Here is a 27,885-nt window from a genome sequence, read left to right on the forward strand (position 1 = left end):
GAACAGACGAACAGATCGAGCTAAGGGAGGGAAAATTATTTGATTCTGTAGTAGAGCACACATAACTACATAGAAGACCAAGACAGGCTGTGCTGCTGCGGCCACATCCGCTGCTGCGTTTCTTACAATACTGCATACAGGTCCAGAGGGCTAGCTGCGATGGGATCCTCACTCGACCACCGCCGGCATCGTCTTACGCCATCCTTTGCGGATTCTGCTATCGACCTTGATCCATCCGAGAACCGCCATCAACTATCCGGTCAAGACAGCCGGGAAAAGACACTTGGCGACCGTCTCAACAGACTAGCTCTGTTGGCAGCAAAGCGCAACGACATCTCCGAACATGATTCCGGCACCATCGGAAACTGCCTCGACACTCTCGAATCCCTCCTCGATCCACGCCATGAGCTGACGCGGGAGATTGCTCGGCATCGACCGCGAAGCTCACACTCCAGTCCGTCCACTCCAGCGGTTGGCTCACGAGCGAGCAACAACTCAGCTGCACGCCCTGGTGTGGACCCCGCTGTCGACAGCAGCCACCGCCAGCTTGAAGCCTTGCTGAAGGAGTTGACGGCCGTCAATGCCCAGCTACAGCAGCGTCGAGCGGAGTCCCGCCATCTGCACGGTCTCTTCATCCAGAAATGCGAGGGTCTAGCCCAAAGAATACTCCACCTCGAGGATGAGATCCAGAATCTGTAAGCAGACACCTTCCTTCCCTTCTCCATCCCGCCGCTAACACCCCAAAGACATTCAGACATCCTCGAAGATACGATCGAGCTAGAAGGCCTCAGAGGCACAGTTCGTGGACTGGAGAGTTGGGTCGGGCGATGGCAAAGAGAACGTGCAGCGAAGGAAGCTCAGGATGCCGGCAATAAGAGCTCCAAGAAGAGTCCGTGGAAGCGAAAAAAGCATGCCCATAATATTGGCGACAACGAAAACGATACCGACACGCTCATCGACGGAATCACTGCGTGGATGCGAGGTTGGAAAGACATCGAGGAAGGATTTCATGTCCGGGCCCGGAGACGTCAGGCGAGGAGAGACCAACGCCGGCAAAGACAAAACGACTCATCCACAACAGATGATAGTTCCACCACTAGTCAACCGGGCCGCGAGAGCCAGGCAGATTGATCCCATAGACAAAATGAAGCAGAGCCTGACCATCAATCAACTAGCGGCCCTCCCTAAGAAGAGGTTCGAATCAAACGAAATCTGACGCCTTGGATTTTTGAAAACCGGTGACCAGCCGCGGAAAGGCGGAAAAAATAAAACCAGAAGGCAAGTGTTTCACGTCACGCCTACTCAGAAATGGCCAAAGAAAAAAGAGTATACCCCATTCACCATACCATCCTGCTCCCCGTTCCCTTGCACCCAGCGCGTATCCTGGGGCGCCGCCCAGGTGTTACTCCAAGTGCAAGCGCAAAAGAAAACCGGTAAAGTGGTATCATCCCAAAAAGAAAAGTCGACCTGACCGAAACCCACTGAGTATGCGATAAAAAGCAGGATGGCGTATAGTCCCCGGTGAGGACTCTGCTGAGACCCGTGAGGGCCTGAAAATCTTGCAAGTCCGCGGCTTTGACACTAGAAATCCCCCCAGACGCCGGCGCGTCTCCTGCTCCTCTAATGCCACCGAAGCACAAACAGTGCAACAAAGCTAAGTTCTCTGTACACGTGGCTCTCTGTGGGCCGCCAAATCCAAGTACGGCATATCGATATCGTATCGTGTCTAGGGAGAAACTCAGCGCTGGAAGTTGACGATCGCCATCTATATATCCACGTTAGCCATAATATCTAGCCGTTCGCGCATGAAGAAGTAAACGCACCTGCTTTCCAAAACCAAAGGCGAGTTTCTTGCCGTCTGTGTCCCAGGACAGAGATCTGTCGGGCATTGCATCTGAAGATCCATTCTGTCCGTTGACAGGCTCGTCAGGATTTTCCATCTTCGTGTCCTCAGAACCTGGGACGGTCCAGGTCGCCATTGGGACACCACCCCGCTCGGCGTTCCAAATGAAGAGTTTGTGTTTGCTGGCAGCAGCAATCGCGTAGCCGTCTGGGGAGAACGTGGAGATCAGAGCGGGAATAGATGGACCCAGGTATAGCCGGTGAAGGCAACTGATCTCCTTGGATTCGATATCGACATTCCAGAGTTTGACAGTATCGTCCGTGGAAGACGAGGCAAGCATGATGGGGGAGTTTTGCTGGATCTCCAGGGACGACGGGCGAGGTCGCAGCTCTATGGCGGTAATATCTCCGTCGTGTGCAGCATCAAGTCGAATATCATACGCGGGAACCCAGATACTGGCTGAGGCGGACGAGGCCGTTACTACAACGGGTGACGCTGCGGTCTTGGCGCATCGAATAAACGTCCAAGCCGTGTCGGTTCCGCCAGAGGAAAACGTCTTGGCGAGTTGGACGCTCGAGTTGACATCGCATTGAAAAGCTGAGCCATCTCCGCAAGCGTAGACCTGGTTATCGCCCGACCAGACCAGATCGTAGATGGAGCCGTCGATGACCTGTGGGGGTGGAAACTCCTCCGCTCGAACCGAAGCGTCCCATAAGGCCAATTCCGAAACGCGGCTGTCGGATGCCACGACGACCATGTGCGCTCCATTGTCTGCCCAGTGCAGACCGGTGATCATTCGGGGCACGTCGGGGAGCATGTCCACTATCTCTCCGTCGGCGTTATACATGGTAATGGAGCCGCGCAGGTCATTGTAGGTGGCCACGGCCAGCTTCTGGCCGGTCGGATCCCACGCGATGGCGGAAACACACCTGCTATCGCCCGTACTCTCCACGAGCTTCTCCTGGGTCGAGGCGCGCTGGCCCGACAGCTTCCACAGGCTGCAGAAGGCCTCGCCGGCAGTCGCAACGACCGTGGAGTCACGGGGGCGCCACAGACAGCGGGTCACGTGCGGGTCACCAGCCACATCCAGCACGGCGGTGTCGGGGCTGAGGTCGGCGGCCTTGGCGGGGCTGATCTGGACGCCAACGCTCTGGCCGGTCGTCAGGGTGAAAGTCGGCGCCGGGGCTGGTTCCTGATCCTGGGCCTCTGACGGCGCACCCACCGGCCCTACGCCCATGCCCATGCCCATGCCCACGTCTCCGTCGGCATCGACGACAAGCTCTGCCGGCGACTGAGACCTGGCTGCCCGTTCGTGGGCGACTCCGTTCGAGTCGATGTCCATGGCGCTCTCGTCGCCATTGACCGTAGCTGTGCGAGTCTTCTTTCCGCCAGTAACCGGGCCTGCTGCTGCCTCGGCCGTCGCATGGCCGTTGGTCACGCCGGCCTTACTTGCAGGCGAAGCAGGCGCTTGGTCTGTGCCGAGACCATCACCCGCCTCGCCGCGGTCAACGCCAGGCTTCAGTTTCTCCGCGTCGAGCGGGATTGGGCCGAAAAAGTACTTGGAGGGGGTTAAAGGGACCGGGTTCCCATCCTGTAGAGCTCTGTTAGGATCCTGCTCTCCACACGAAACAGCAGCAACAGCAGCGCAGTTGCCTTCGGGACGTGCCTGGTCGAGCGACTGTTCGATTTCATGGTACTGCAGGCCCTTCTGGACCAGCGTCACCAGTGCATGCGTCTTAATATACGGCGCAAAGGGCAACGCCTGCGGATCGGGATTCCAGGCACGCTGGAGCATCACCGCCGCTTCGCCATGACCTAGTAGGACTCCAGTTAGAGGGGCTACAAATTCGCAGTCAAGCATCTCTCCGCAAGTGCGCACTCCTGGACACGACGCTTTCGGGGAGAGAGTAGGGAAAAAAAAAAGAATTCAAGACGAACCTGATTCCTGTAGATATCTGTTTTGTTCCGGACAGATTGAACCAAGTCAGTGATTATCCCACTTGTGCCGGTCTTGCGACCAGTTTCATGGCGCAACACAATCCAGGAAACAACTTTTCCTTTTTCGAATCGCGGAGACGCAAGAGACCGGGGAAGACTCACCTCCATATCAGATAGTTGACATGGTGCGATGTAATGTCAGGGGAGGCCATGGTTACATGTGTGACGGCAGGTTAAGACGGAGAGGTCGCCAACATGCCCCAGGCTAAAAGAGCTGACAGACCGGCTGGAGCTGGTTCAAGATCTGATCACCGATCTGTAGAGGGCGGAGAAGTGCGCACACACAGAGATTCGCGAAGGCAAAGAGGACAGACAGGAGGAAGAGAAAGTGAGAGAGAAAGGAAGACCAGTCGTCGATCCACAGAGAGAAGCGCCGTGAGTGAAAAGTGGTTCTGTTCCTTCGCAGGAGCTTTTTTAGATGGCGCGCGGGACCAGGGAATGCGGGACGACCAGGGGAGGCTGCGGGAAAGATGCAACGGGCAGTGAGAGAACCTCGAGCTGGGAGACGAGGAGACCGGGAAAGCCGCGGCAGCTCCTATTGGCGGCTGACGAAGAGGTGGGAGAAGCTGGAGAGCGAAGATACAAAACTGCTCGAAGGGAAGAGATGGACAACGGGACGGAACGAAATCGACGCCAGGGTGTAGCTTGAGATGCCAGACCCGCTAGCAGCGAGCGCAGAGTTCCCGGCAGGCTAGCACTCTAACAGTAGTTAGTCGCTAACAATAACTTAACAATTCTCCAGACCTGGCGGGTCCTGTGGCGTGTAGCGTATACCTAAGGAGCGTTTGCCCGTCGGTTGTTTGCAAATGATCGTCCAGGGCGCTTGTCTGCCTAGTTAAGCCTCCCACGCATCCAGAACCTTGAACCCTGGAGCTGTCTGTTCTCTTCTCTCGCCTTGGCCTGTTCGAGCATCCAGTCCGCAGGGAGATGAGATGGATGAAGTACTCTGATTCCTGTTTCGATAGATGCCAGTTGGAACACGGCACACTGTGAGCACAAACAAAAAAAAGGCTTCCTCTGCATCACGAAGAGAACGCGGTGGCGGATCTCCTGGGCTAAAAGTTCGGAGAGTTGGCCGCAACGGTTGTCACTGTGACCATACCATACCGCACCTTACCTACCATGTGACCATGCGACCTCCATCTCCGCCGTCAATCCTGATGCCCGCCCGTACACGGTGCGTACTGCAATACTGCAATAACCATACAGGATTATTATACCCAGCAGATCGTCCCATGGGTCGATCGACGCTTCATACAGTGATGCCTGAGGCCGTCTTAGATGATCTATCTCTGCGTTTCCTGCGCACAATCCCAGTAGCTGAGGGATCATCACTATCGTCGCAGATATATATATATATATATAATCTCCAGGAGTACGGCTACAGAGATACATCTCATCATGGTCACTTTCTATGCGGGTGTGACGGTTCCTACCGGCGGTTGAACTCCCGGTCAAAGCACGCTGTTGGGGTGATCGTAGATATGCACTGTGCCTACGCTAACTAACTCGGCCACGCTGTTTCAGAGACGCATCGGCGAATCTTTGGGTCTCTAAACCACTAACTACGACTGTTCCCTTGGGTCTGCGGAGAATTTAAGCTCGATGGGATAAATTCATCGACTCAAAAGGACTGGGGTAAATCGTCTGGTTCTAGACAGTCAGTCTACCGGTCGAGAGATCGTTCAACTCTGTCATTAAAGACTTGACTCAGTGCGAGATTCGGGACTTTGGCTTCTGTGGATCATGATCCGCTGGATAGGGTTATGAAGTTTCTGGCCCCCGGCTGCTTCCCGTGGTACAAATACATGGCTCGTGTAATAATGCCATGATGCATACGTATGATGTCTTGGAAGGTATCCCAATCCATTCACTGAGAGGAGCGAACTGTAGAAATTGGCGGTGTTATTTCCATTCACGATATCTCGACTGTTTTATATTCGAAGCAGTGAGTCTGAACCCACTGCTCGTGTGCTTCTCCTTTTTCTAGTGTCAAACCCAATTGGGCGATGGAGAGGGTGTCGAACCGTGTAGTACAGACATAGAATTGCATCAAAATCTAAGAATTTGAATAGATCATTTGTATTGAATTCGACAAAGATATCTGATAGCTGTATCTATAGTTTACTGCTGCTAGTTATAGGGCAGATAGATAGATGTGTATTTTCCCGAGTTGCTGGCATAAAAACGTCCGATCTACTTACCATCCGAAGGTGCTTAGGCAACACTAACTGACGATCATCTGTTCATCCAATTACGCAAGGCGAATCTGAATAATGATTTTCTCAGTAACTAGCATTTCATTCTCTTAAGTTAGTTAGTTATCTTACCGGAATGGGCTTACTTATCTAGCAGTCAAACAGATCTGAAGCGGGAGAAGCACAAGACCTCAAGCTTCGCCGCATCCCCCAAGAGGTTTGGCTTCCGTTTGGGGCGGAGAGAAACATCACCACCATCCGATCCACCACCTTTTCCCGCACAAGCTGAGCCTCCTCTCTGTGACAACTCGCGGCAGAACGCTTCCCAGCCGCGAGGGTAGCAATACACCTCTGCAAAGATGGCCTTTCGAGTCAACCTCCCGCCTGCCACGCGCACCCTGCTAATCAGTGTCCTCGCCCTTTCCTTCCTGTACAACATCGCAAGATGGCGCCAGCTCGGCCTCACCCCGACGCCTAGTGTCCCATACCTGACACTTATACCGGCACGGTTCATCTTCTATCCTTGGACTCTCCTCACGGCTACTTTCGTCGAGCAGAACATCTTTACCGTCATTCTCAATGCAGCAACTCTCTTCTATGGTGGGAAATACCTCGAGCGGGCCTGGGGTTCGCGCGAGTTTGGCAAGTTCATCGTCATCGTTGCGCTGGTTTCGAACGCGGTGACGGTGCTGCTGTATCTTATATGGGATTCTTTCGACGGGGATCATCTCAGAGGGTACGACTTTTTCTCCCATGACGAATGTACCACAGACTGTTCTCCGGCTGATACTCTGGGCTTAAGTCGGACCCCCATCTGCGGCGGTGTAGCGCTTCAAGGAGCCTTCCTGGTTGCTTTCAAGCAGCTCGTCCCCGAACATACGGTTACGATCCTCCGAGGCGTCATCAAGGTGCGCGTCAAGCACTTCCCGTCCCTTTTCCTCCTCCTCAACACTATCAGCGGAGTCGCTTTTGGAACGGATACCGCAGCCGTCCTGGCCTGGGTCGGACTGTTGACTAGCTGGACATACCTACGATTCTACAAGCGCCAGCCAGATCTCTCTGGGACCTCGACCAGTGGTCTTGGTATCAAGGGTGATGCCAGTGAGACTTTTGCGTTTGCAGGATTCTTTCCGGACGCAGTCCAGCCAGCGATTTCTCTGGTCGCGGACAAGATCTTCGACATTCTCGTGTCGGTGAAGGTCTGCACCCCGTTTTCGGATGAGGCTATTGCTTCTAGCAATGAACAGGTGCTCGCACGAGGCGAGGCTGGTCTTCCCAGTCTGCTGAACAATGGCAGAGGTGGAACGAGAGGCATGGGCAAGCGAGAGGAGGCGGAGCGAAGACGAGCTTTGGCTCTCAAGGCTCTTGACCAGAGACTGCAGGCAGCCACTGCGGCACGCGCTCAGTCACAATCTGGCGTTTCCAGTCCTCCGACGCATACATCATCTCCAGTCGCAACGGCTACAGTGTCTTCTGGACAGGGCATGTTAGGGGAGACTAACTACGCCCCTGACCATTCCTGATCTGGAGTTTTGGAGACTTGAAACTGGTTCCAAGGCGAGCCTCGTTTTTTTTCGGTAAACAAAAATGGGACGGTTCGATGGACGAAGCATAGCACATTTGGCATGTTGCAAGAGGGCCACGTTCACATTTTGATCGGCTGGTTAGCTGGTCTTCTGCTCGAGTCCTTGCTTCTGGCACACTACTGGCCGAGTGCCCTCGATTCCTTGACTTTCGGCAGTGGCAGCTGGCAGTGGCAGCTAGCATATCATTTTGAATCACTTCGTTCTCAGTGTCTTATGTACGACCTCTTTTCCCATTCCACCCATCCTGGCCATGCAAGGATATTCTCAACAGGCCAGGTCCCGGTTCGGATTCCCCCTCCATATCTATTCTGCTGATTTTCTTATCTCTTGGGGGTGCAACCTCTCTCCAGACATTTCTGCTGTCTCATAAAATTTTCCATATCCTTGGTACGAGTGTGCATAACGTGAAGTATATATCGCTTTGTAATAGGTTATACCCCCAGACTATCGTTCTATGGCGCTTCTTTTTTTTACCTAACTGCTGCCGCGTATCTGGGCACCAAATTTCGGGAAACCCTTGGATGGGAGCTTCTTTGTCTTGTTTCTAAACTTCTAGTGGGAGTCTCTAGTGAAACACATATCAGTGAAAAAGAAACAATTGAAAAGACGATTTCACCCATGACACCCTATGTAAGATACAATGTTCCCCCAATAAACATAAAAAAAGAGGACGGTAAAGTCCCTCCATAAATCAAACAGCGACGGGGGAGCAGCGCTATAATATGCTACAATACATTTGGTAGGAGGGCTTGTGTTCCTCCCCCAAGCGAGAATTCTTCCTTTCAACAACCCCCCAACAAACGTCCCGCATAAATGATGCATAATGGTATTCGTTCATTCGGGAATCGGATCGAGATGGAGAGATGGAGGCGCCGAATCCATAAGACGATATCGATATAGATAAAGAGGCGAGGATGGCGAAAAAGGGGAAAGATTGAGGGGACTCGAAACAGCGGGAAATTCGAATCCGAATAATCCAACATGATCAAAAAAAAATCACATCTGTCTCAACCTCTCCACCTCTCCTCTGGCCTCCTGGAGCATACGCTCCTGATCCTTCTTCGCTTGTCGAATACCAATAACACGCGCCCGGTCCTCTTCCGACTTGATTCGCATCTGCTCGAGTTTCTTCAATTCTTCCTCTTCCTCCGGCGTGGCCTTCACTTCCTGCGCGCCCGTCGCTTCCTGCACCTTCTGCCAGATCTGCTTGTAGTCGAGATCCTTGGTGTCGATGATGGCTGTCTTCTCATTCGGCTGCGGCGCGGGAGCGTATTGGTCTTTGATGTGGGCGGAGTGTTTCAGCGCTGCGGCGCTCGCTCGCTCTGCGAAGTAGATCGTCAGGGCTGCGGGTCCGTTCTGCTCGTCGGTCTGCTTGACGCTCATGGGAATGCCGGGGTTATAGAACTTGAGGCGCTGGAGGCAGTTGCGCCAGAAATGGCGCGCGCCCAGGTGGCCGCCGTACAGCTTGCGGGCATAGGTCAGGTGGAGGCGGGTGACGGCTGGGAAGTCTTTTGATGCGTTGTTGGTGGAGGGGAGGATGGCGGCACCGGGGCCGACGCGGACATGAAGGATCTATAAGGAATGAGACGTTAGGTACGACGAAGAAGATAAGGAGAGGACTATTATTATGTATCGAAAAGCTGCAATGGAGCTCCAGCACGGGGGATCGGATATCGATCGAGCAAGCATGCAAAACGCTTCCGTTCCGCAATTGAAGCCAGGGTTCGATTGTCCACCACAACGAATATAGGGGATTGAATAGCTATTTACCTTCTGTAAACCTTGTCAGTAAGTACAACAATTTAAAAATTCCTAGCTACAAGGAAAGGAGAGGGGAAACATACACTCCTCAACTTCCGCATCCGCTTGAAAAGGTTCACCATGATGGGCGGATGCAAAAGCAGGTCTCAGCACCAACCTGCGAACACGGAAACAACTGATGAAGGGAGAATTATAAAACAGCGAAAAAAGAAAAGACGTAGACGATGAAGAAGGATAATTGTCCCTTGATCGTTCAGCGGACCCGAATGGCTCGGTTGCTGCGTCCCGAGCTTGGGACTTTGATTTTTGGGATACATCGGAGAAATGAGTAGGCCGCGGAGTATCACGTGACCGTGTATATTTCTAGCTGCTGAGGTACAATTCAAGATTTCATTGAAAAGCACAACAATTAATACTTAAAAAGAGTGTACCTGTCCTCTTTGAAATTAATCAAGGCGCTATACTTTCATTCCCTTCGAGATGCCTGGTTCTTTCGAGATCCCGGACAAATCCTAGGGCTCACGAGATCCATTTCTTCTTTCTGGAAAGAAAATCATAAACTAAGCACTGAGAAATTTGATTCTGTATTATTGAGCCAGGGAAAAATAGAGAGGAATAAATGAGACAAGACGTATCATTATTATTAGATCAAAGTTGGTCCAGGCTGAACAGCGCACAAGCGATGATGCTCTACGTATTGAATGTTACAATACCGGGGAAATTGGCGACGGCTATTGGAAGTACCACATCACCTATTTGCGGCCTGTCGGTACTTTGACATTCCGTTTTGTTCGCCGACAAATACGCTAGTGTCACCGCCTTTACGCATACCGTTTTGACTCACCATCCAATGTCTTTTTGGGTTATGAGTCGAATTCGTCTTGAACGCAACCCCACCGTATACCTCATTACTGCCACCATACCCTTCACGGCTCGAATTTCTATCCTGCAGAACAGCAGAGATACTGATTGAGAGCCATGGCTGCCGCCGCCGCAGCTGCGCTCGATCCGAGCAGCAGTACCAGTAAAACCCTCAAGCTCGAAAATGTTGCTCCCGATGCCCCTCCCCCTCCGTTCCGACCCCGCCGTTTCATAGAACTGACAGATGTATGCGACAGACCGAAAAGCGAGATACTCTGATCGCCATCGAGAAGAAGTACCAGCAAGAATGGAAGAAGAACCGAGTTTTCGAGGTCGACGCGCCCTCCCTCTCCGAAGTTCCTGCGGGGAGCATGTCCGCCGCGGAGTTGAGGGAGAAGTATCCTAAATTTTTTGGTACTATGGCCTATCCCTACATGAACGGTACCCTGCACGCCGGCCACAGTTTCACTGCGAGTAAGGTCGAGTTCATGACCGGTGTCGCCCGCATGGAGGGCAAGAGAGCCCTTTTCCCTCTCGGTTTCCACTGTACCGGTATGCCCATCAAGGCTTGTGCGGACAAGCTGGTGGATGAGGTCAAGAAGTTTGGAAAGAATTTCGAGGGATACAAGGACGACGAGGAGGCCCCGGCGCAGCCTGCTGCTCCTACCCAAGAGGTTGAGGTTGACCGGACGAAGTTCTCCGGCAGCAAGAGCAAGGCCGCCGCGAAGACGGTGAAGATGAAGTACCAGTTCCAGATCATGCTGGCTGTTGGTGTTCCTCTGGAAGAGATCCACAAGTTTGCCGACGCTTCATACTGGCTCGAGCACTTCCCCCCGCTCGCTATTCGTGACCTGGACAGCCTCGGTGCCAGGATTGACTGGCGAAGACAGTTCGTGACTACTGACGCGAACCCTTACTATGACGCCTTCGTGCGCTGGCAGATGAACCGTCTGCATGAGTTGGGTAAGATCATGTACGGAAACCGTTACACGATCTACTCTCCCAAGGATGGCCAGTAAGTGCACCCCTCAATGCCGGATAATGACGGACCTGTGTTTCTTGCGGAGCTTATTAACACACAATCTTAACAAGGCCTACCATGGACCACGACCGACAAGAGGGTGAGGGTGTTGGTGTCCAGGAATACACCGCCGTGAAACTAAAGGTTAAGGAGTGGTCGCCCGCGGCTGCGGAGTTGGTGAAGGGTAAAATCGAAGATGACGCTAATGTATATTTCGTCCCGGCTACTCTGAGACCAGAGACTATGTATGGTCAAACTTGCTGCTTCGTGGGCCCCAAGATCAACTATGGCATCTTCAAGGTCAAGGAGAAGGAGTACTATGTCGCCACCAAGAGAGCAGCCTGGAACATGGCCTTCCAGGGCATCTTCTTCGACAGCGAGCACTTCCCCAAGACTCAAGACCAGTTGCCCACTGTTGTCGAGGCCGCTGGTTCCGCTTTCGTTGGAACTCTTGTTAATGCCCCTCTCTCCGTGCACACGCAGGGCATTCGTATCCTGCCTATGGAGACCGTGTCTGCTAGCAAGGGTACTGGTGTCGTTACTTCTGTTCCATCCGACAGTCCTGATGATTTTGCTACGGTGACGGATCTTGCGAAGAAGGCCGACTACTACGGTATCAAGAAAGAATGGGCTGAGCTCGAGATCATCCCCGTCATTGAGACTCCAACCTACGGCAACCTGACGGCCCCGACCCTGGTTAAGCAGCTAAAGATCAATTCTCCCAAGGACGCCAACCAACTGGCTCAGGCTAAGGATCTGGCCTATACTGAAGGTTTCTACAAGGGTGTCATGCTTGTGGGTGAATTCAAGGGCCAGCCAGTACAGGCTGTCAAGGACAAGGTCCGCAAGTCTCTTATCGACAGCGGTGACGCTTTCCCATTTGCCGACCCCATGGGTAAGGTTATCTCTAGAAGTGGAGATGAGTGTGTCGTTGCCTACTTGGGTCAGTGGTTCTTGAACTACGGAGAGAATGATCAAAAATGGCAGCAGGACACCTTGAACCATGTCGTTAACACCCTCAACACCTACACTCCCGAAACTAAGAATGGCTTCGAGAAGAACCTTAGCTGGCTCAATCGCTGGGCCTGCGCGAGAACATACGGTCTCGGTTCCAAGCTTCCTTGGGATCCTCAGTTCCTTGTTGAGAGTCTGAGTGACAGTACTGTTTACATGGCTTACTACACTATCGCTCACCTTCTGCACAATGACAGATATGGCAAGGAGCCAGGTTCCCTGAACATCAAGCCGGAGCAAATGATTGACGAGATCTGGGACTACGTTTTCACTCGCCGCGAACTCAGCGACGAGCTTGTCCAGAAGAGTGGTATCAACAAGGAGGCCCTGCAGGCCATGCGGAGAGAATTCGAGTACTGGTACCCGCTGGACGTCAGAGTCTCTGGCAAGGATCTGATCCAGAATCACTTGACATTCTTCCTGTACATCCACGTTGCCTTGTTCCCACCGGAGTTCTGGCCCCGTGGTGTCCGGGCTAACGGCCACTTGCTCCTCAACGGTGAGAAGATGAGTAAGAGTACCGGTAACTTCTTGACCCTGCGGGATGCAGTCGACAAATATGGTGCCGATGCCACCCGTATTGCATTCGCGGATGCGGGTGACGGTATCGAGGACGCCAACTTCGAAGAGACTGTTGCCAACAGTAACATCCTGAGATTGTTCACACTTAAGGAGTGGATTGAGGAGACACTGAAGAACAGCAGCCTCCGAACAGGACCTGCTGACGCCTTCTGGGATAAGCTGTTCGATAATGAACTGAACAGCCTCGTTCGGGAAACAAGGAAACATTACCAAGAGTAAGATCCACATACATCCGTCTTGAATTCCATGGCACTAACATCGTCCAGTACCAACTTCAAACTGGCTCTCAAGTCCGGTCTGTACGACTTCGTCAGTGCTCGTGATTCGTACCGTGAAGCAACCACATCTGCTGGGGTGGGCATGCACCGGGATCTTGTCCTGCGATATGTCGAGCTCCAGGCTCTTCTGCTTGCCCCAATTGCTCCTCACTGGGCCGAATACATCTGGCTTGAAATCCTCAACAAGGTTTGTTGTCCCCGAATATGCAATGCGCTTTAAGTCGCTTACGTTCTGTTCTATATAGCCCGAAACTATCCACAAGGCCGTCTTCCCTGATGTTCCAGAGCCTTCGCCTTCTCTGTCTGCTGCATCGACGTATGTGCGCTCCACTTCATCTGCTATTACTTCTGCCGAGGCTGGATTTGCCAAGAAGCTCTCCAAGGGCAAGGGCTCGACTTTCGACCCGCGTAAGCCGAAGAAGCTCACCATTTACGCTGCGAAGAAGTACCCGAGCTGGCAGGAGAAGTACATTGACCTCGTGCGCGAGGCTTTCGACGCAGTCCATCTTTCCATTAATGACAAGGAGCTCAACCCGAAGGTGGCTAAGCTCGGCGAGATGAAGAAGGCTATGCCTTTCGTCCAGACGCTCAAGAGACGCCTGATCCAGGCCAAGGAAGCCCCTGAAATTGTGTTTGAGCGCAAGCTGCCGTTTGATGAATTCGCTGCCCTGCAGGAGATGGCCGGTTCCATTAAGAAGACCATTGGCTGCAAGGAACTGGAAATCATTGCTGTCGATGAAGGTGGTAAGACCGGCGAGGTCGTGGGCACTGGTGAGAGGAGAGAAGGTCTCTCGGCTGAGAACGCCGTTCCAGGCCAGCCTAGCTTCCAATTTGTCAACATTGAGGAGTAAAGATGAATCCTCAATCTACACTATAGGTGCCCCAGGAAGCAACGCCTGCGTTATCTCAAGCTCGTGATGGTTTATGATATTGCATGCCTGAAGAAAAAGAAAAGACATGGGTAGACCTGCACTATGCCTTCATAGCAGTCCTAACTCAGGAGATAGAATACCAAATTTCTAAATACTGTAGATTCATATTATCCGAAGGTGTCGCGGAAGAAAGGAAAATACATAGTATGTCTGCTTTTCTATATAATGGCCTGACATTTCGTCTACCCCCGGCCTTCTTCTGAACGAAGAATAACCGATCATGGATGGCCTCTTCGTAGACTCGGTAAAAACATGCTTCGAGTATATAGAGTGACTGGCAAGAAAGGAGTCTAGCACGGAACATTTTGAAGTCTGGTGATGAGTTGGTTAGTTGATTCGGCTGGTCATTATTCATAGTCAGCTGGTGTATATAATGATCACAGGAATAAAACGGGTGCCTGCGTGTGTCTGCGTAATGCTGATGATAGAGTCAGGGTATCCATGTCGACTTTCAAACACGACTATCAGCGTTCCTGCAGAAGGTATAGACCCGTGGATCTCGAGTTGCTAGATACGTAGAAAATTGATAAATCGCCGCTAAACCGTTACTGGTCAACTTGTACGATAAGTACGCATACTTACAACTCACAACAATAGTAAACATAAATTGTGTACATGCACGTACATGAGGGTGTCCTCACTACGTATCCCCTGCGTGTCTTGCTCTTCCAACTGAATCAGCCCACTACAATAAAGACCGAGTGGTCATGTCTCACTCACTTTATTCTTGACTTATGGCCGTGAGATCCATGTGGAGATAGCCTATCGGCGGGAGAAACCGACACTAAAGCGGGCAAATTGTCCACATGGACGCGGGGAAACATCAAAGTTCCAGTCTAGCAGCCAAAACACGCCTTCTGATAGCAGGAATATCTTTGAGATCTGCAAGATCTAATCACTAACACCCTTTTCCCAGGCAAGATTTGACTTTGTACCTCCCGGAGATTTGCCATATTCAGGGTAGTGTATACTCTTAGACCTGGAGCTGATTGCTGCCGTGCCTGTTCCTCTACTGAGATGCGTACACAGGCCTGGGAACTAGTAATCTGACCAGTGTGTTTCACAAGATACTTGTGGCTTGGCAGTTTGATTGGGGATATGATCGACGATATCTTCCTCCTTGGACTTCATCGCGGTCAGGCCATGAGTCGGATAAATACAGTACAGCGTTTTAAATGCCTTCTCTACGGGAACCCCACCTGGGACAGGGGCGGAGGGAATGTATAAAAGGATGCAGTATCATCAGAGAGAATTGCCTTGTGATCCAGCGCGGGCATCTCCAGTAGAGCAACTTCAGGTATTGAAATGAGTTCAATTGCTGGTCTCCTAGGGCTCTGTGCCCTGGGTGTTCTGACTCAAGGAGCTCGCAGCATTAGTCTGAGTGTGAATCCTGATGGCGGAAATGTTTCAAGTCCTCTGTTGTATGGGTTTATGTTTGAGGTATAACCTTCTTTTTCTCTAATGAACAACAATCTGACGCTACTACTTAGGATATCAATCATTCAGGAGACGGTGGTATTCACGGACAGCTTCTCCAAAACAATGGGTTCCAGGGAGACAGTCCGAACCTGACAGCATATGCCGCAGTCGGAGATGTTTCCCTCGCTGTGGATTTTGATAACCCATTGACTTCTGCCATCACCAGGTCCCTGAGGGTTGATGTTCCGTCAAATACTACGGGACAAGTCGGTTTCAGCAACGAAGGATACTGGGGAATCCCCGTTGACGGAACTACCTATACCAGTTACTTTTTCATGAAAGGTAACTATAGCGGAGATGTCACCATCAAACTCGTCGGTACGACTAGTGGAATCGAATATGGAAAGAGCACATTGCAAGTCAACAGCGGTGATAAGTTTGCGGAGTTCAACACTTCGTTCCCTACTACGCGTGCGCCTGACGGTGATGTGCTTTACACCTTGACTTTTGACGGGGCACAAGCTGCAGGAGACTCACTGTGGTTTGATCTGGTTATGCTGTATCCGACTACCTACAAGAACCGGTAAGCGCTGTAGTGCCTTCTGATCTATATGGTTACCCATTCTGACCGGCACTAGGTATAATGGTCTGAAGACGCAAATAGTCGATGTCCTCAATGCAGTTAAGGGCTCTTTCCTGAGGTTCCCTGGCGGTAATAATTTGTATGGTTCTCTTCTATGATACCAATATCTTGTCTCTGACTGCGAGTAGGGAGGGTGTCAGCCCATCTGACCGCTGGAAATGGAACGAGACTGTCGGTCCTCTTGAAAATAGACCTGGTCGTGAAGGTCTGTGCTTTGGAACACCTGCTCAGTGTGAAGTTGGGGCTGACAATCCCTCCAGGAGACTGGACTTATCCTAACACGGATGCTCTGGGGCTTGACGAGTACTTCTACTGGTGCGAGGACATGGATCTGGAACCTGTCCTCGGTGTCTGGGCAGGATTCTCGCTAGGTGGTGGTGGTGGCACTCCACTCACGGGAGACGCCCTGCAACCCTATATTGATGATGTTCTGAACGAACTAGAAGTATGCTGTCGTCTCCAGAGACAGAGTGAATCCCCTGCTCACCAGATGGCAGTACATCCTTGGAGATTCGAGTTCCCAATACGGTGCATGGAGAGTCGCCAACATCGGCCGGACAGAGCCATGGCCTTTGACGATGGTGGAAATCGGAAACGAGGATAACCTCGGCGGTGGCTGCGCCAGCTACCCGGAGCGATTCCAAAGATTCCACGACGCAATCAAGGACCAGTACCCGCAATTGAGGATTATAGCAAGCACTTCAAACTCGACCTGTCTGCCCGACCCGCTACCCGAAGGTGTCTGGACGGACTATCACAACTACAACACGCCTGAGAACTTCTACGACGAATTCGACTTTTTCGACAATGTGGACCGTAGCTTTCCTTACTTTGTGGGGGAATACTCCCGCTGGGAAATCGACTGGCCCAACATGCAAGGCTCCGTCAGCGAGGCCATCTGGATGCTGGGCATGGAGAGGAACAGTGACGTTGTCAAGATGGCAGCGTACGCTCCAACGCTCAACCTAGTCAACTCGACTCAGTGGACTGTAAGTGCTGCATATGAAAGGTATCTGATCCTTAACATACAACGGACTGACTGAGCCGATCTACAGCCTGACCTGATTGCGTTCAACCAAAATCCAACAGACGGTGTGTTCCTCACCACTAGTTACTATGTCCAGCAACTATTCTCAACCAACCGCGGCGACACCATTAAGGAGGTTACTTCCGACAGTGACTTTGGCCCCGTCTTTTGGTGTGCCTCCAGCAAAGGCTCAACTTACTACGTGAAGCTGGCCAACTATGGTCAAGATACCCAGTCTCTTAATGTGACCATTCCCGACAAAACGACTGCCACTCTGACCTACGTCGCGAACGACGACCCCAATGCGTATAACAGTGACGAGCAGCACCCAGGTGAGCATAGCCTCAATCCATCCGCTGCTCCTAGAGTGAACTTCCATATACTAACGGACATCAGTCTCTCCAGTCACAAAGACCTTGACTGGAAACGGCACGTTTAGCTTTACACTTCCCGCTTGGGCTGTGGCTGTTTTGGCTGCCAACTAAATCAAGTAAATACGCACACAAAGTATATAATATATCCAGGATAAATTGAATATGCGAAGGATGAATATATTCCACATATATACCCTCTATTGATATCAAACAATCTATGTCTTTAAGATCAATCGTAGATATACCATCAGGAATCTTCAGGAGAACCATTAGGTACCTAGCCAAAGATGAAATCTCAATCATTGTATGCACCCCGCGGTCCATCTCACCGTCATCCCTGTCTGCATATGCAGCAGGATTGCTTCTCGAGATTCGTATTGCATAGAACTAATACACCAGACGTAGGTAAAAGACTAAACGTCCTGAAAATTGTTAATCTTGCGGGGTAAATCACCAGTCGGGTAAATCTGGCTCTAAAAGTTGAGAGAAATTAACCGATAGGGACGCCAATCCGGGGGAATAAGTTTTTAGGTTCATTTAGCGTAGTTACTGTATTCAGGAAAGAAGAAGCTGGACAAGATGCACATGGAATGTGTCCTTTCTATAATTCCACGGGACTATAATATGTGATTCCCATCGAATTTAAATAATGCACTGTCTTCAAATCCTGCTTTATCAGTAGTGAGAAAATCAGTGTACTGCACTTGTGTCTTACGCATTAAGTACAGTATCTCAGGCTATGATGTCATGCGCAAAATGTACATACATACTGTACATAACAGTTACTAACAGATCCTACAAACTTCGTGTCACTATGCTGAGCATCCTTTGACACGATGATGGTTTCGAGAAGATCATCCCAGCTATTACGAAGACACGACTGTTAAAGTTCTTTGGGTTACCGTCTCAGATAGCATCATTAGGGTACGTGGATTCTCGGAGTCACCGAATTAAGAGCATGAGTGGTTTCTCTATATTCTCGTTTATAGATGATTACGGTGCTTCTGTCTGTCTAGGTGATAAAAAGGTATAGAACACTTCCACCAATACAGGATCAGAGCAGACATGCCGGAAGTAGGAATAGTAGCGGATGCACTGCTTCAGGCAGCAATTAATCACGATGAACTCCGTTGGCATAAACCGTATCAAGTACTTTTCTACCATTTTTGTTTCAGTGGTCTTAGATCCTGATATGTTCTGGGAGCGAAGCTCGTTGAGCTTGAATTCTCTAGCAACTAGCTCAGCCTATTTACCTACGTGGGTGGAGTTAGAAGGCGTGGGAGAAAGCCGACAGGAGGCCTGCATGTAGGCAGGCTCCGACGTAGGTTCTGCCTGCTGCAAGGGGATGTCATAGCAGGTCATCTGCTCTTATTCTTTGTGTGTGAAGGCTGTCAATGCCGTTCAGCCCTCGACTTGGGATGCCTGCTAGGATACAGTGAATATACCGTTCTTTATTCTTCAACAAGCGGTACTTCCCGGCAGACAGTAATAAATAACTAAAAGGAACACACACATTAGCTGTTAAAATCTATCCTGGTAGCTGAATATTGATCTTTCCATCATCAGAAAATCTCTCTCAACATACTTTACCTGTTGGTCACCGAACGGTAAAGCTCATAACTCCTCCAGTTCTCTCCTTATTCGCAGAACATTAGCGTCATATCAAAGATGTCTGAGAAAGCAGCAAAGTGTCCATTCTGCCCGTATGATAGTACCTATGACAAAACTAGCCTCCGGGAGCACCTAAGTCAGTATACGGCTACATGCCGTATCCCTGCTGACGGGGTCCACGATGTCCTGCAGATCCAGGAAATGCTCCACCCTGGGTTCAAGTACTGGTGCCAGTATCGATGCCCAGGCTGCTCAAAGGTGATCAACTCTCGACGCCGGTTCATCGAACACGTCTTGAAGCTGGATCATTATGGAAGGTACGGGGGTAGGACGCGTCGAAGATACCATGACGACGAAGATGAAGAGCACCCTTGGCCACTGCCGTTCAAAAAGAAGGATGTTGCCATTCCTAAGTGGACAGGAGTGTTTGACTTCCTTCGCTTGCCTTATGGTAAGTGGAGTGAATAAACTCGGAGAGGATATAACCGTTCAATAACACTGCGTTTTTTTTACTGAAGCTGGACTTCTTTGCTAACATGCCATTATACATTCAAATCAGATATCCGCTACATCATATACAAATACGTTCTATTTTTCGGGGACATCATGTTAGAACAACGGAAACCCGCGGAGATCGTCCGTCCAACTAGACGTGACGGGAAGCATATATGGCTTCAGTATAACCCATGCTGGAACTCGCTTTCTCTCTTAGCCGTCAATCGTCAGCTCTACGACGAGGGGCGACAGGTATTCTATGGACTCAACTCTTTTGCCTTCGTGAAAACAGATGATATTCCGATCTTTCTGCTTGGTATCGGACGGGGGAACGCGGGACTTCTTCAATCAGTGCAATGGAAGAACAAGGAAGGCAGATATGAGAACCAGATCGACGTTATTCGCTCATGTATGACGCGGGCAGGAGGGGCAGACAAGGCGCTTGAGGAGGTACCGGATATCTGGAATGACGACGACATCTTTGAAAATCTCCTGCATGTGCTCAGGGTCACGGATCCTCCCTTTCCGTGTCTGATGCGGCTGGACGCAAAGGACAAACCAAAAAAAACCGCCGTACCGGAAGCGCTATATCCTGGACTTTGTATTCAAAAAAGTCGACAATGGTTTCTCATGGGAATCTGATCGAGATGGGGCGGTTTGGTTTGAGTTCTATCAGCGCTGGGGAAGGTGCATCTAGCAGCCAACAGACCCAGTCGTGTCCCTTGCGTCCACTCAGCCAGGAATCTTATCCGTTGAGAACCGATATGCCCATTGCTCTTGAATTTATTCAACTTTATTGGTGCCGTTTCGGCAGAATTGGAATAATCCAAATCCAAATTAGGGATATTTGACGTCCTTTGCGAAATACCACCTTGATCTCTACGGGCCACGTCATGCACGGGTCTTGTCCTACTGGTGGTCCTCCAGGAACAATACAGAAACAAAAAAGCAGTGATGGTAACTCGACCAATTGGTCAATGAGGAATTCCTATGTGAGACAGCCATTCTGGAACTGAATCTTAATCATGAAATGGATCTACCTGTAGGTCCAAGTAATACTTGAGTAAGTGTCAGTAGAGGCAACATACAGATCGTCTGTTTCGTCAAATTTAGATGACTGAATACTTAAAGACGATATGGTATGATCTGTTTTACTTCCGTCACTCCCTCCAGGGAAATTGAACGTAGATTCATCTAAACGGGACTGAAGATTGGTGCAACTCCAGGCTGAGAGGCGATAGGGGGTTCCGTACGGTAGAAACCGTATAGGAAAGTAGACTATCCATAGACATTTCCTAGAGATCAATCTTCCTTTTTTCCTTAAAAGTATGCCAGATCTCCTCAAGCCCTCTCGGCTTTTCGCACCGCAGAATTTTGTGGGTTTCGCATTGCGCCATCATATCATGTACACGCGACAGAGTATCTAATCGACATGGCCTCTGTACGTACATACCAAAATGAATCTGCTAATCTCATCCCATGCCCCAGACCAGCGACGGTATCCTCGTTTAAATACAGTATCAAAATATGGGATAAAATCTTACTCACCCCGTCTCTGTTCTAATTAACCGAGATACCAGATACTCCAGGGGCAAATGACACCAAGCAACTTAAGTATATAACCGAACAATGGCGACTTTGCCTTCCGAACCTTTTTCTCCGAGTTGGATTTTGTTTTCCTGAATGTAGAAATTTGCTCTGATTCGTGGTAAATACTTTTCGCGCTGTTCTTACAGGCTATTTTCGACTGATTGGGTTATGTTCGTTTCTCGTGTTGAGATGTGGGCAATTGCAGGTCTTAGATCTGTAAAATGCCGGTGTTCTCTATTGTGGGGAGCAATAGTTGGTTTTCATCACCTACTAGTAACTTCTAGCCTTGAAACGGGTTGTGTCCGTCTGTCTTTCAGTTGTTGTGGTCACTCACGCCTATTTAACCTGCCAATATGTCCTATCCAAATTATCGCTTTTAAGTAGTAAAGAAACGCTTGTCCATTATCATTACTTATGTACAAATGCAGAGTATATGTATAACGTTGTTTCCTAACTCGTTATGTGGTTACTGCGAGAAGAGAAGATCGGCTAATATTTCATAGTGCCAGTCCAGTACCATTCCTTGTCCACCGATATAGTGCCAGCACGGCCTTCCTGCGATGCAAGATGTCGCTGTGGTTGACGGGACGCCCCCGGGCTTGAGCAACTGCACTCCGCATAACCTGCCTGAAATTCCTCTGATACTCCGTGTTCAATGTCACCACGCAAGATTCAGTCGCACGGATAACAACTTCGCATGCCTTTAGAATACCTTCCCCAGCCTCCTTTTGGAGACGATCCACGATGAGAAGGAGCAGGAAACTGCCTTGAAGCAGCTGGATACCAAAGAAATACGGCATGAAGCTCACATCAGGGTCGAAACGGAGGATTTGCTCGACGAAGTCGGCAGCACTAAGAGCATGCGAGATTGTAGAGGCAAACGCCGGCGAGGATGTCCAGAAGTCCTGGTCCTCGAGAAGGGTAACTGGATCCCATTTTCCGACAAGAAGGATGTGTAGGACATGTACTAAGTAGGAAGCGTAGGCAGTAACTGTCTGTATATGCCACGACTGCGAAAAGAAGTCTTGTGCCGCGCTTGGTTGCCTATTAGGGACTGCTTCCTCTATTGGGCTTGTTTGCTGAGGTACTGTGTCCGGCTGGAAGTTTGACCCAGGCGCACCTTCGACATCTGGGTTCTTAGAGGGAAACGCGGCGAGACTGGTCTTGTAGATGTCGAGTTGCCGTAGGATCTCGTTCACTTGGATGTCCCATGCCTCCTTCCCCTGTAGACGCAGGCCTAGAATAGGATGGTTTTTTGCTTGGTTAAGATTGATCAGTTCCCCCGTTATAGTCATAAGAGGCAGGAAGAAGCCGAATAAAGACGGATCATTGCAGCGGAAATCGGGGAATACCCTGCGCTTGTTCTTGTCTCCCATGATCGAGCATTGTGGGCCGTCAGCTTTCGGACTGTTGCTGTGTATAATCCCTGCCTGCCAGGAACCCTCGTCCAGAGGTAACAGAGAATCTTCACACTCACTATCCAATAGTGCCAAAGGTCGGTTGTAGCATAAGGCCAGGTGTCGGTCCATAATGTATAATAGCCACCATGTTCGACGCCTTTCTTCTCGATATTCCTCGGTTATGGGGTTGAGGGGACCACGCGTTCTCGTGCACACGCAATTCAAGCTTGGTCGACCTTGGCCAGTGAATTGAAAGTAGTCGAGATTCTGCGCAGCGTCCATGCCGCCATTCTCTCCAAAGTAGAATGGGTCATTCATGCTTTCCATAGAACTGGCCTTGAAATCAGCGTCCAGCTCCTGATTCAGCTTGAGTTCTCTTGCTAATGTGAAGGCGGCGTGCCACCATCTCATACTTGCAGCTTTCTGCTCACTAGCTGATATGATTGAAGCCACATGCATATACGTGATAACATCGTCTAGAGACCCTGCCGGACCGACCAGCCCTCGATCGTCACCGCCCGCGCCCTCGAAGGACTGAGCCCTCGTCGTAGGAGCTTCGAAGATCGCAGAGGGAGATGAATGATCATTACCAAAGGTCGGAATGCCCTCCCCTTTGAAAGCGACATGTATCAATGGCCTCAGAAGTCGAATGGTAAGAGCGCAGAGGAACTGGCAGATTTTTCTCCGCCTCGATGGCGAAATCGATAAGCCAAAAGCACGGTCATCTAGAGCAGCTACCCAAAGCATACTTGCCAGAAGGGCAGGACTGCTCGGGCGCGGATAATCCCTCGTAAGGAAGGATGCCTTCCTGAGGACATAGCAATGAATATGGTGGCAGACAGGATGCATGCAGGTAGAAAAGGCGCTTGTAAAATAGAGTTCCAGCAGATCACAGATGAGATTGGCAGGTAGATGATGTTCCACAAAAGGCATTAGAGGTTGCAACACTGGGTACTTCAAAGACGACTGGATGGAGCCTTGTCGGACACTTTGGCCCATGTTGAATGAAGAAACTCCTCTGAGTAACGGGTAACCACCAATTTCAGTTGTTCCCAGCATATCCACCGGGTCAGGAAATGGCCCACTGGGAGAGCCTATTCCTGCTAACCACCCTGATGAATAAGGCACGTAGGATACATTCTGAGTTGAAGGCCAGACGTCACCGACACTGCCTCCGCTAGCTTCACCTCCTTGAGGCGAAGTCTCTGGATGCACGACTGGAGGCTGTTCTTCGGGTGAAGCAGATGGGGGCAATTCTCCGTTCAACGCAGGCGACCTGCGCGAATCTGACGCCACTGAGATTTTTCGAGATAATGATTCTGCATGTTCCGAAGACTTTTCTTTCCGAGTTTCAGCATGTGCGACATTGTTGGACGTGCTTGCAGCGGCCTTGGAAACGGCTCGTGGAATTCGCCCGCGTTTTCTGAGTTCTCTGGTGAACTCACACCTGACATGCGAATCCAAGCAGCGTCTGCAGGGGAAAACTAGATCACACTTGACGCGTCGAGCGTGGCATACATCGCACGCCACGCGATTTCTTCTGCGGCGGCGTTTGACCCCACCGGATTGGCCGCTGGCAACTCCCTGAGAGGATGTCGACTGCGGATCTGCCACATCCTTAGGATCCATCATGATAGACTATGCCTACTGGCAATGCTGATGCTGATGCTGCCAATGTAGCGCGATGTCGAATATCTGATCACACCATCCAGGGCATCAGATCCGATCTTCGGAGAGATCTGGAGCGAGATCCAACCCAGACATCAACCAGCAGTATGGCAACGGCCTTAAGTTGTTCGATAGGATTTCATGTGCGTAATCGGCGTATCCATATCCTGAAGCATTATCGGTCCTGGAAGACAAATGACCGTCGCTCTCGCGCTGTCGAATCAAGAAGACAGCGGCAGAGATGTACGGACAGGACAGTACATGTAAGTAAGTACGTTTCCGGGGTCTCCGCACGTGGACTTTTGCGGGGTTTCTTTTCTCCCCGGCCGGTCAAATCTGCCCGTTCTGGACTCAATATAGAACGTGTCTAGCAAATTATCTACGAGACTCGGGGGCCTGTCTTAAGTCTAAGGATTATCTTTCTACTTTGCGGCGAAATCTCAGCGCAGCAGATTCAGGATTCAAAAATGGACCCAACAGACGCAGTATGCTCCTCGCACAAGCATTATTGGCACGGAACCTTCCCTACTTAGGTAGTTAATGTGGCCTGGAAAACAAAGTCAATTCTTCCTTGGTGAAAGCCGTACATTGATTCCTTCCTGTCTCACGAACCAGCTGTTCTGGATCTTCCACTCTTGCTGTGGGTCGGCCAGCTGCATCTGTCAAGTTAAGTATTATTAGTTCAGTTTCTCCTGTAGAACCGCTCTAGGGGTCGCCTGCTTACGTGAAAAGCTAAGACGAAAGTCGCAACTGTCTTGTATATCTCGAGCAGAGCCAGATTCTTGCCAATACACACACGACTTCCGGCGCCAAATGTCAAGTCACTGCGATTCATCCGTTTACGGCGAGTCTCGTAATTCGCATCTGTCTCGTCCACCTGCTGGAGCCATCTGTCGGGACGGAAGACCTCCGCATCAGGGCCGAAGACATCTCGGTTCGAACTGGTGACCCAGGGATTTATGCCTACTTTGACGCCCTTAGGAATATAATGACCATCGGCAGACAGCCCGCTTTCCGGAACATACCGCTCCAGAGGCATCCCTACGCCTGGATGCATGCGCATCGCCTCGCGTATCACAGCGTCCAGGTAAGGAAGAGCGCGGGCATCTTTGTACGAGACCGGAGTTGAAAGTTTTGATGCATCAATCTCCTCTTGGAGTTGTCGGTACACTTGCGGGTTTTTCAGGATATAGTAAAAGACAGAACGAAGGGTAATAGCGGTCGTATCGGCACCGGCGATCATGTTTATCAGAAGGTACGAGACGACTCTGCCATCGTCCACTGTATCTGGATTTTTCTTCTGTTCCTCTAGAAACTTGTCGAGGAAGTCAGGATTGGATGCACTGTGACATTTGCTTCCTGAGCGGCGTTCTTGGAGACAGTTGATCGTCATATCGGTAATGAAGTTAAATCCAAGACGGCCCAACTGAAATGCTCTGTCCATCGCACGGACTATAGGGTTCTTGTCGAGAATGAAATCGAGAAATGGTATCTGGCCCACCACGGCGAAATAATCGAGGGCTCTTTCGGAAACCATGATGGTGTTGCCAATGTCAGTGGCCTTCTCGAGAAAGCCGAACGGGGTACTGAATGTAACCTCACCCACGACGTCCCAGGCATCTGTATACTCTCCCTGTTAGCATGACCTGTCACCGATTGGAAGACCGCTGTGAGGCATACAGTAAGACAGCCAGGTAGCCAGGTCGCAGATACCATCTTTATTTCTTCCCATTATAAATTCTTGATCCAACCTCTGGATGAAGTAAGAGATGGTATTATTAATGTGAGGCTCTAGGTCACGCAGGCCATTCTGGCTATATAACTGAGCGATGGGTCGTTTCATCTGGGCATGCCGCACATTATCTGTCTCGCTAAAAAGAGTATAGATGATCTTCCCGTCCTGGAAGACGCTGTTCGAGTGATAGAAATCGGTCTGCAAAGTTACAGACGTCAGCTCTCCGTTGAAGAATTCCATGCATCCCAGATTTCAGACCTTAAGCCAATCCCCGTTAATACCATAGAGAGTTGCGATGAGAGCTGGATCACCGAGGCTGACCATGTTTGGACCCAAACGAACTACCGGGCCATATTTCTCGTGTAACAGCTTCTGGGTGAGTTCGCAGCGTCCGCCCCATACATCAAAAAGACGCCAAAGATTGGTCCATTCTAAAGAACGCGTAGATGTGATTAGCACAATGGTTTAGATGAAGTGGAGAAAGTATCTCAGCTCTATATACTTACTAGCCAGGAAAGGCCCGGGGATACTGTTCAAAGGAGACGCTAAAACTTTCCATACCCAGTGAGCGAGAAAGCAAAACAAAAACACAAGACATGCTTTCTCTATGGTAACGTCTATTGGAATGATGGCCATAGCGATGAATGAGGACAGTAAGGGATGGAACTCTGAGTGTAATAGAGAAATATTCCTTCCAGTTTGTGTGCGTACTAATAAAGATATGGGTAAGAGAGGTGAAGCTTCGAACATAAGGAGTAGTTCCCGTAACATAAAGAGGGTCCTCAACAGGCAGTCATGTGGTTTATTCTGGAGTTTGGTGGATTGTGCGGCTCAATCGAGACGATGAGATCTGTCTTTCTCAGCATGAGAGTTCATACGACTTCCGAGTACCCTTGGCTTTGCAGGCGTCCAATCATGCACATCGAAACTCGAGGTGTGTGGTAGTATCTACCTATCCTGGCAGAGATTGTGCTCGGGTATAGGTGATAAGGCTAACTTCAGCATGCATAAAGGAATCATCAACACCGATTACACTGGAATGGGTGTAATCTTGGTATTTCTTTCGTTTCACAGGCTCCCCGGCTAAGACTTCATAGGATCAAGGCAGGGTACTGCTTACCAGCCCAATAGGTGCCTATGTGGTCATCCTAGTATCCCAAGAACCCCAGTGCGCGGAGTAGTCGCATATACACTAAGAAGGCTAGAGTGCTGCCCCTGTACCTCTATTCCGGAGGCCTCTAAACAATCTTTATCCTCCTCAGTTACTTGTATTAAAAACAAGCTGTTGTGAGTCTCATTCTGCCAAGCCATAATATAGATAAGTAGGTTCATTATAAAAGTTTATTGAGGAGTTCTTTTTGGTCGAGTGACAGAAAGCCATCATATTATAACGTTCGCTGGTCCCTATCAGGACCACCATTGACTCTTAGTAAAAACAGGGGCCGCCACGGGAAGACAGTCAATTGGTTTAACCAGTGGCCAACTGGTCGAGAGTTCATGAGATAAAGGCAGGGTACTGCCCACTGAACTAAGTAGTGGTTGGCCGTTCAATGCTCAAGCCTCACGTAGTTCTCCGAGACTCCCGAATGGAGCTAATCTTGCTGCTCCACAGCTTCGTTTTATTCCATCAAACTAATGTCTACCCCGTTTTCTGCCAGCTGGTTTGATGGGTTCCCACAAGACTGCAGCCGATATCTATTGTAAGATGCGGCACGGCATCTCGTCTAAAGTTGACGATAGTCGAGGCCAAACAGGGGCTGTGAACGCGCCAGTGAGGCATCGTAGGCCACGAGGCTGCAGTAAGGATAGAATGGGACCTAAGAGAGAGCCAGGATGAGCAAGACGCGAG

General features: G+C 50.3%; 9 protein-coding genes across 9 annotated transcripts; 5 read left to right on the forward strand and 4 right to left on the reverse strand.

Annotated features, from left to right (window-relative positions):
• Positions 1-159: 159 nt before the first annotated feature.
• Positions 160-1,497, forward strand: C8Q69DRAFT_518510 (hypothetical protein; the record flags this gene model as incomplete). Its single annotated transcript, XM_028633442.1, has 2 exons — positions 160-695; positions 747-1,497. The coding sequence occupies 2 exons, from the start codon at positions 160-162 to the stop codon at positions 1,129-1,131; spliced, it is 921 nt and encodes a 306-aa protein (XP_028486350.1). The 3' UTR covers positions 1,132-1,497.
• Positions 1,478-4,126, reverse strand: C8Q69DRAFT_202104 (quinon protein alcohol dehydrogenase-like superfamily). Its single transcript, XM_028626100.1, has 5 exons — positions 3,944-4,126; positions 3,782-3,798; positions 3,510-3,658; positions 1,824-3,434; positions 1,478-1,765 (listed from the first exon to the last, which is right to left on the reverse strand). Exons 1-5 carry the CDS (start codon positions 3,991-3,993, stop codon positions 1,739-1,741), a joined length of 1,854 nt encoding a protein of 617 aa, XP_028486351.1. The 5' UTR covers positions 3,994-4,126; the 3' UTR covers positions 1,478-1,738.
• Positions 4,127-6,398: 2,272 nt separating this feature from the next.
• On the forward strand, positions 6,399-7,562 carry C8Q69DRAFT_526504 (rhomboid family protein; the record flags this gene model as incomplete). The annotated part of the gene is made up of 1 exon (XM_028633637.1): positions 6,399-7,562. The coding sequence occupies one exon, from the start codon at positions 6,399-6,401 to the stop codon at positions 7,560-7,562; it is 1,164 nt and encodes a 387-aa protein (XP_028486352.1).
• A 972-nt stretch (positions 7,563-8,534) lies between these two features.
• C8Q69DRAFT_202223 (50S ribosomal protein Mrp49) lies at positions 8,535-9,744 on the reverse strand. The gene is made up of 3 exons (XM_028626101.1): positions 9,470-9,744; positions 9,396-9,398; positions 8,535-9,197 (listed from the first exon to the last, which is right to left on the reverse strand). Exons 1-3 carry the CDS (start codon positions 9,506-9,508, stop codon positions 8,622-8,624), a joined length of 618 nt encoding a protein of 205 aa, XP_028486353.1. The 5' UTR covers positions 9,509-9,744; the 3' UTR covers positions 8,535-8,621.
• Positions 9,745-10,495: 751 nt separating this feature from the next.
• C8Q69DRAFT_399441 (leucyl-tRNA synthetase) lies at positions 10,496-13,993 on the forward strand (the record flags this gene model as incomplete). The annotated part of the gene is made up of 4 exons (XM_028627849.1): positions 10,496-11,262; positions 11,340-13,079; positions 13,131-13,329; positions 13,388-13,993. The coding sequence occupies 4 exons, from the start codon at positions 10,496-10,498 to the stop codon at positions 13,991-13,993; spliced, it is 3,312 nt and encodes a 1,103-aa protein (XP_028486354.1).
• Positions 13,994-15,337: 1,344 nt separating this feature from the next.
• C8Q69DRAFT_460838 (Arabinosidase A) lies at positions 15,338-17,844 on the forward strand. The gene is made up of 8 exons (XM_028630197.1): positions 15,338-15,514; positions 15,565-16,076; positions 16,132-16,215; positions 16,265-16,341; positions 16,397-16,581; positions 16,634-17,125; positions 17,192-17,495; positions 17,560-17,844. The coding sequence occupies exons 1-8, from the start codon at positions 15,380-15,382 to the stop codon at positions 17,646-17,648; spliced, it is 1,878 nt and encodes a 625-aa protein (XP_028486355.1). The 5' UTR covers positions 15,338-15,379; the 3' UTR covers positions 17,649-17,844.
• Positions 17,845-19,005: 1,161 nt separating this feature from the next.
• C8Q69DRAFT_526508 (hypothetical protein) lies at positions 19,006-20,650 on the forward strand. Its single transcript, XM_028633638.1, has 2 exons — positions 19,006-19,599; positions 19,708-20,650. Exons 1-2 carry the CDS (start codon positions 19,206-19,208, stop codon positions 20,283-20,285), a joined length of 972 nt encoding a protein of 323 aa, XP_028486356.1. The 5' UTR covers positions 19,006-19,205; the 3' UTR covers positions 20,286-20,650.
• A 975-nt stretch (positions 20,651-21,625) lies between these two features.
• On the reverse strand, positions 21,626-24,621 carry C8Q69DRAFT_460843 (putative C6 transcription factor). The gene has a single exon (XM_028630198.1). It carries the CDS (start codon positions 24,263-24,265, stop codon positions 21,731-21,733), a length of 2,535 nt encoding a protein of 844 aa, XP_028486357.1. The 5' UTR covers positions 24,266-24,621; the 3' UTR covers positions 21,626-21,730.
• A 22-nt stretch (positions 24,622-24,643) lies between these two features.
• On the reverse strand, positions 24,644-27,042 carry C8Q69DRAFT_460846 (cytochrome protein). The gene is made up of 5 exons (XM_028630199.1): positions 26,543-27,042; positions 26,295-26,467; positions 25,982-26,234; positions 25,026-25,921; positions 24,644-24,960 (listed from the first exon to the last, which is right to left on the reverse strand). The coding sequence occupies exons 1-5, from the start codon at positions 26,805-26,807 to the stop codon at positions 24,862-24,864; spliced, it is 1,686 nt and encodes a 561-aa protein (XP_028486358.1). The 5' UTR covers positions 26,808-27,042; the 3' UTR covers positions 24,644-24,861.
• Between the last annotated feature and the right edge of the window lie 843 nt (positions 27,043-27,885).

This window comes from Paecilomyces variotii (genome assembly GCF_004022145.1).
Source record: "Paecilomyces variotii strain CBS 101075 chromosome Unknown C8Q69scaffold_3, whole genome shotgun sequence".
In the NCBI taxonomy this organism is placed as follows: domain Eukaryota; kingdom Fungi; phylum Ascomycota; class Eurotiomycetes; order Eurotiales; family Thermoascaceae; genus Paecilomyces; species Paecilomyces variotii.

Excerpts from the sequence above, each read along its gene's own strand:
- C8Q69DRAFT_202104 (XM_028626100.1), bottom strand. The coding sequence starts at position 3,993 with ATGGCCTCCCCTGACATTACATCGCACCATGTCAACTATCTGATATGG. Across the intron at positions 3,435-3,509 it reads TCGAACAGTCGCTCGACCAG|GATGGGAACCCGGTCCCTTT; the intron begins GCACGTCCCGAA and ends AGAGCTCTACAG. Across the intron at positions 1,766-1,823 it reads CCTTTGGTTTTGGAAAGCAG|ATGGCGATCGTCAACTTCCA; the intron begins GTGCGTTTACTT and ends GTGGATATATAG.
- C8Q69DRAFT_202223 (XM_028626101.1), bottom strand. The coding sequence starts at position 9,508 with ATGGTGAACCTTTTCAAGCGGATGCGGAAGTTGAGGAGT.
- C8Q69DRAFT_460838 (XM_028630197.1), top strand. The coding sequence starts at position 15,380 with ATGAGTTCAATTGCTGGTCTCCTAGGGCTCTGTGCCCTGGGTGTTCTG. Across the intron at positions 16,077-16,131 it reads CCGACTACCTACAAGAACCG|GTATAATGGTCTGAAGACGC; the intron begins GTAAGCGCTGTA and ends GACCGGCACTAG. Across the intron at positions 17,126-17,191 it reads TCAACTCGACTCAGTGGACT|CCTGACCTGATTGCGTTCAA; the intron begins GTAAGTGCTGCA and ends GCCGATCTACAG.
- C8Q69DRAFT_526508 (XM_028633638.1), top strand. The coding sequence starts at position 19,206 with ATGTCTGAGAAAGCAGCAAAGTGTCCATTCTGCCCGTATGATAGTACC. Across the intron at positions 19,600-19,707 it reads CTTCCTTCGCTTGCCTTATG|ATATCCGCTACATCATATAC; the intron begins GTAAGTGGAGTG and ends CATTCAAATCAG.
- C8Q69DRAFT_460843 (XM_028630198.1), bottom strand. The coding sequence starts at position 24,265 with ATGATGGATCCTAAGGATGTGGCAGATCCGCAGTCGACATCCTCTCAG.
- C8Q69DRAFT_460846 (XM_028630199.1), bottom strand. The coding sequence starts at position 26,807 with ATGTTACGGGAACTACTCCTTATGTTCGAAGCTTCACCTCTCTTACCC. Across the intron at positions 26,468-26,542 it reads CCCCGGGCCTTTCCTGGCTA|AATGGACCAATCTTTGGCGT; the intron begins GTAAGTATATAG and ends CGCGTTCTTTAG. Across the intron at positions 26,235-26,294 it reads TTAACGGGGATTGGCTTAAG|ACCGATTTCTATCACTCGAA; the intron begins GTCTGAAATCTG and ends GTAACTTTGCAG.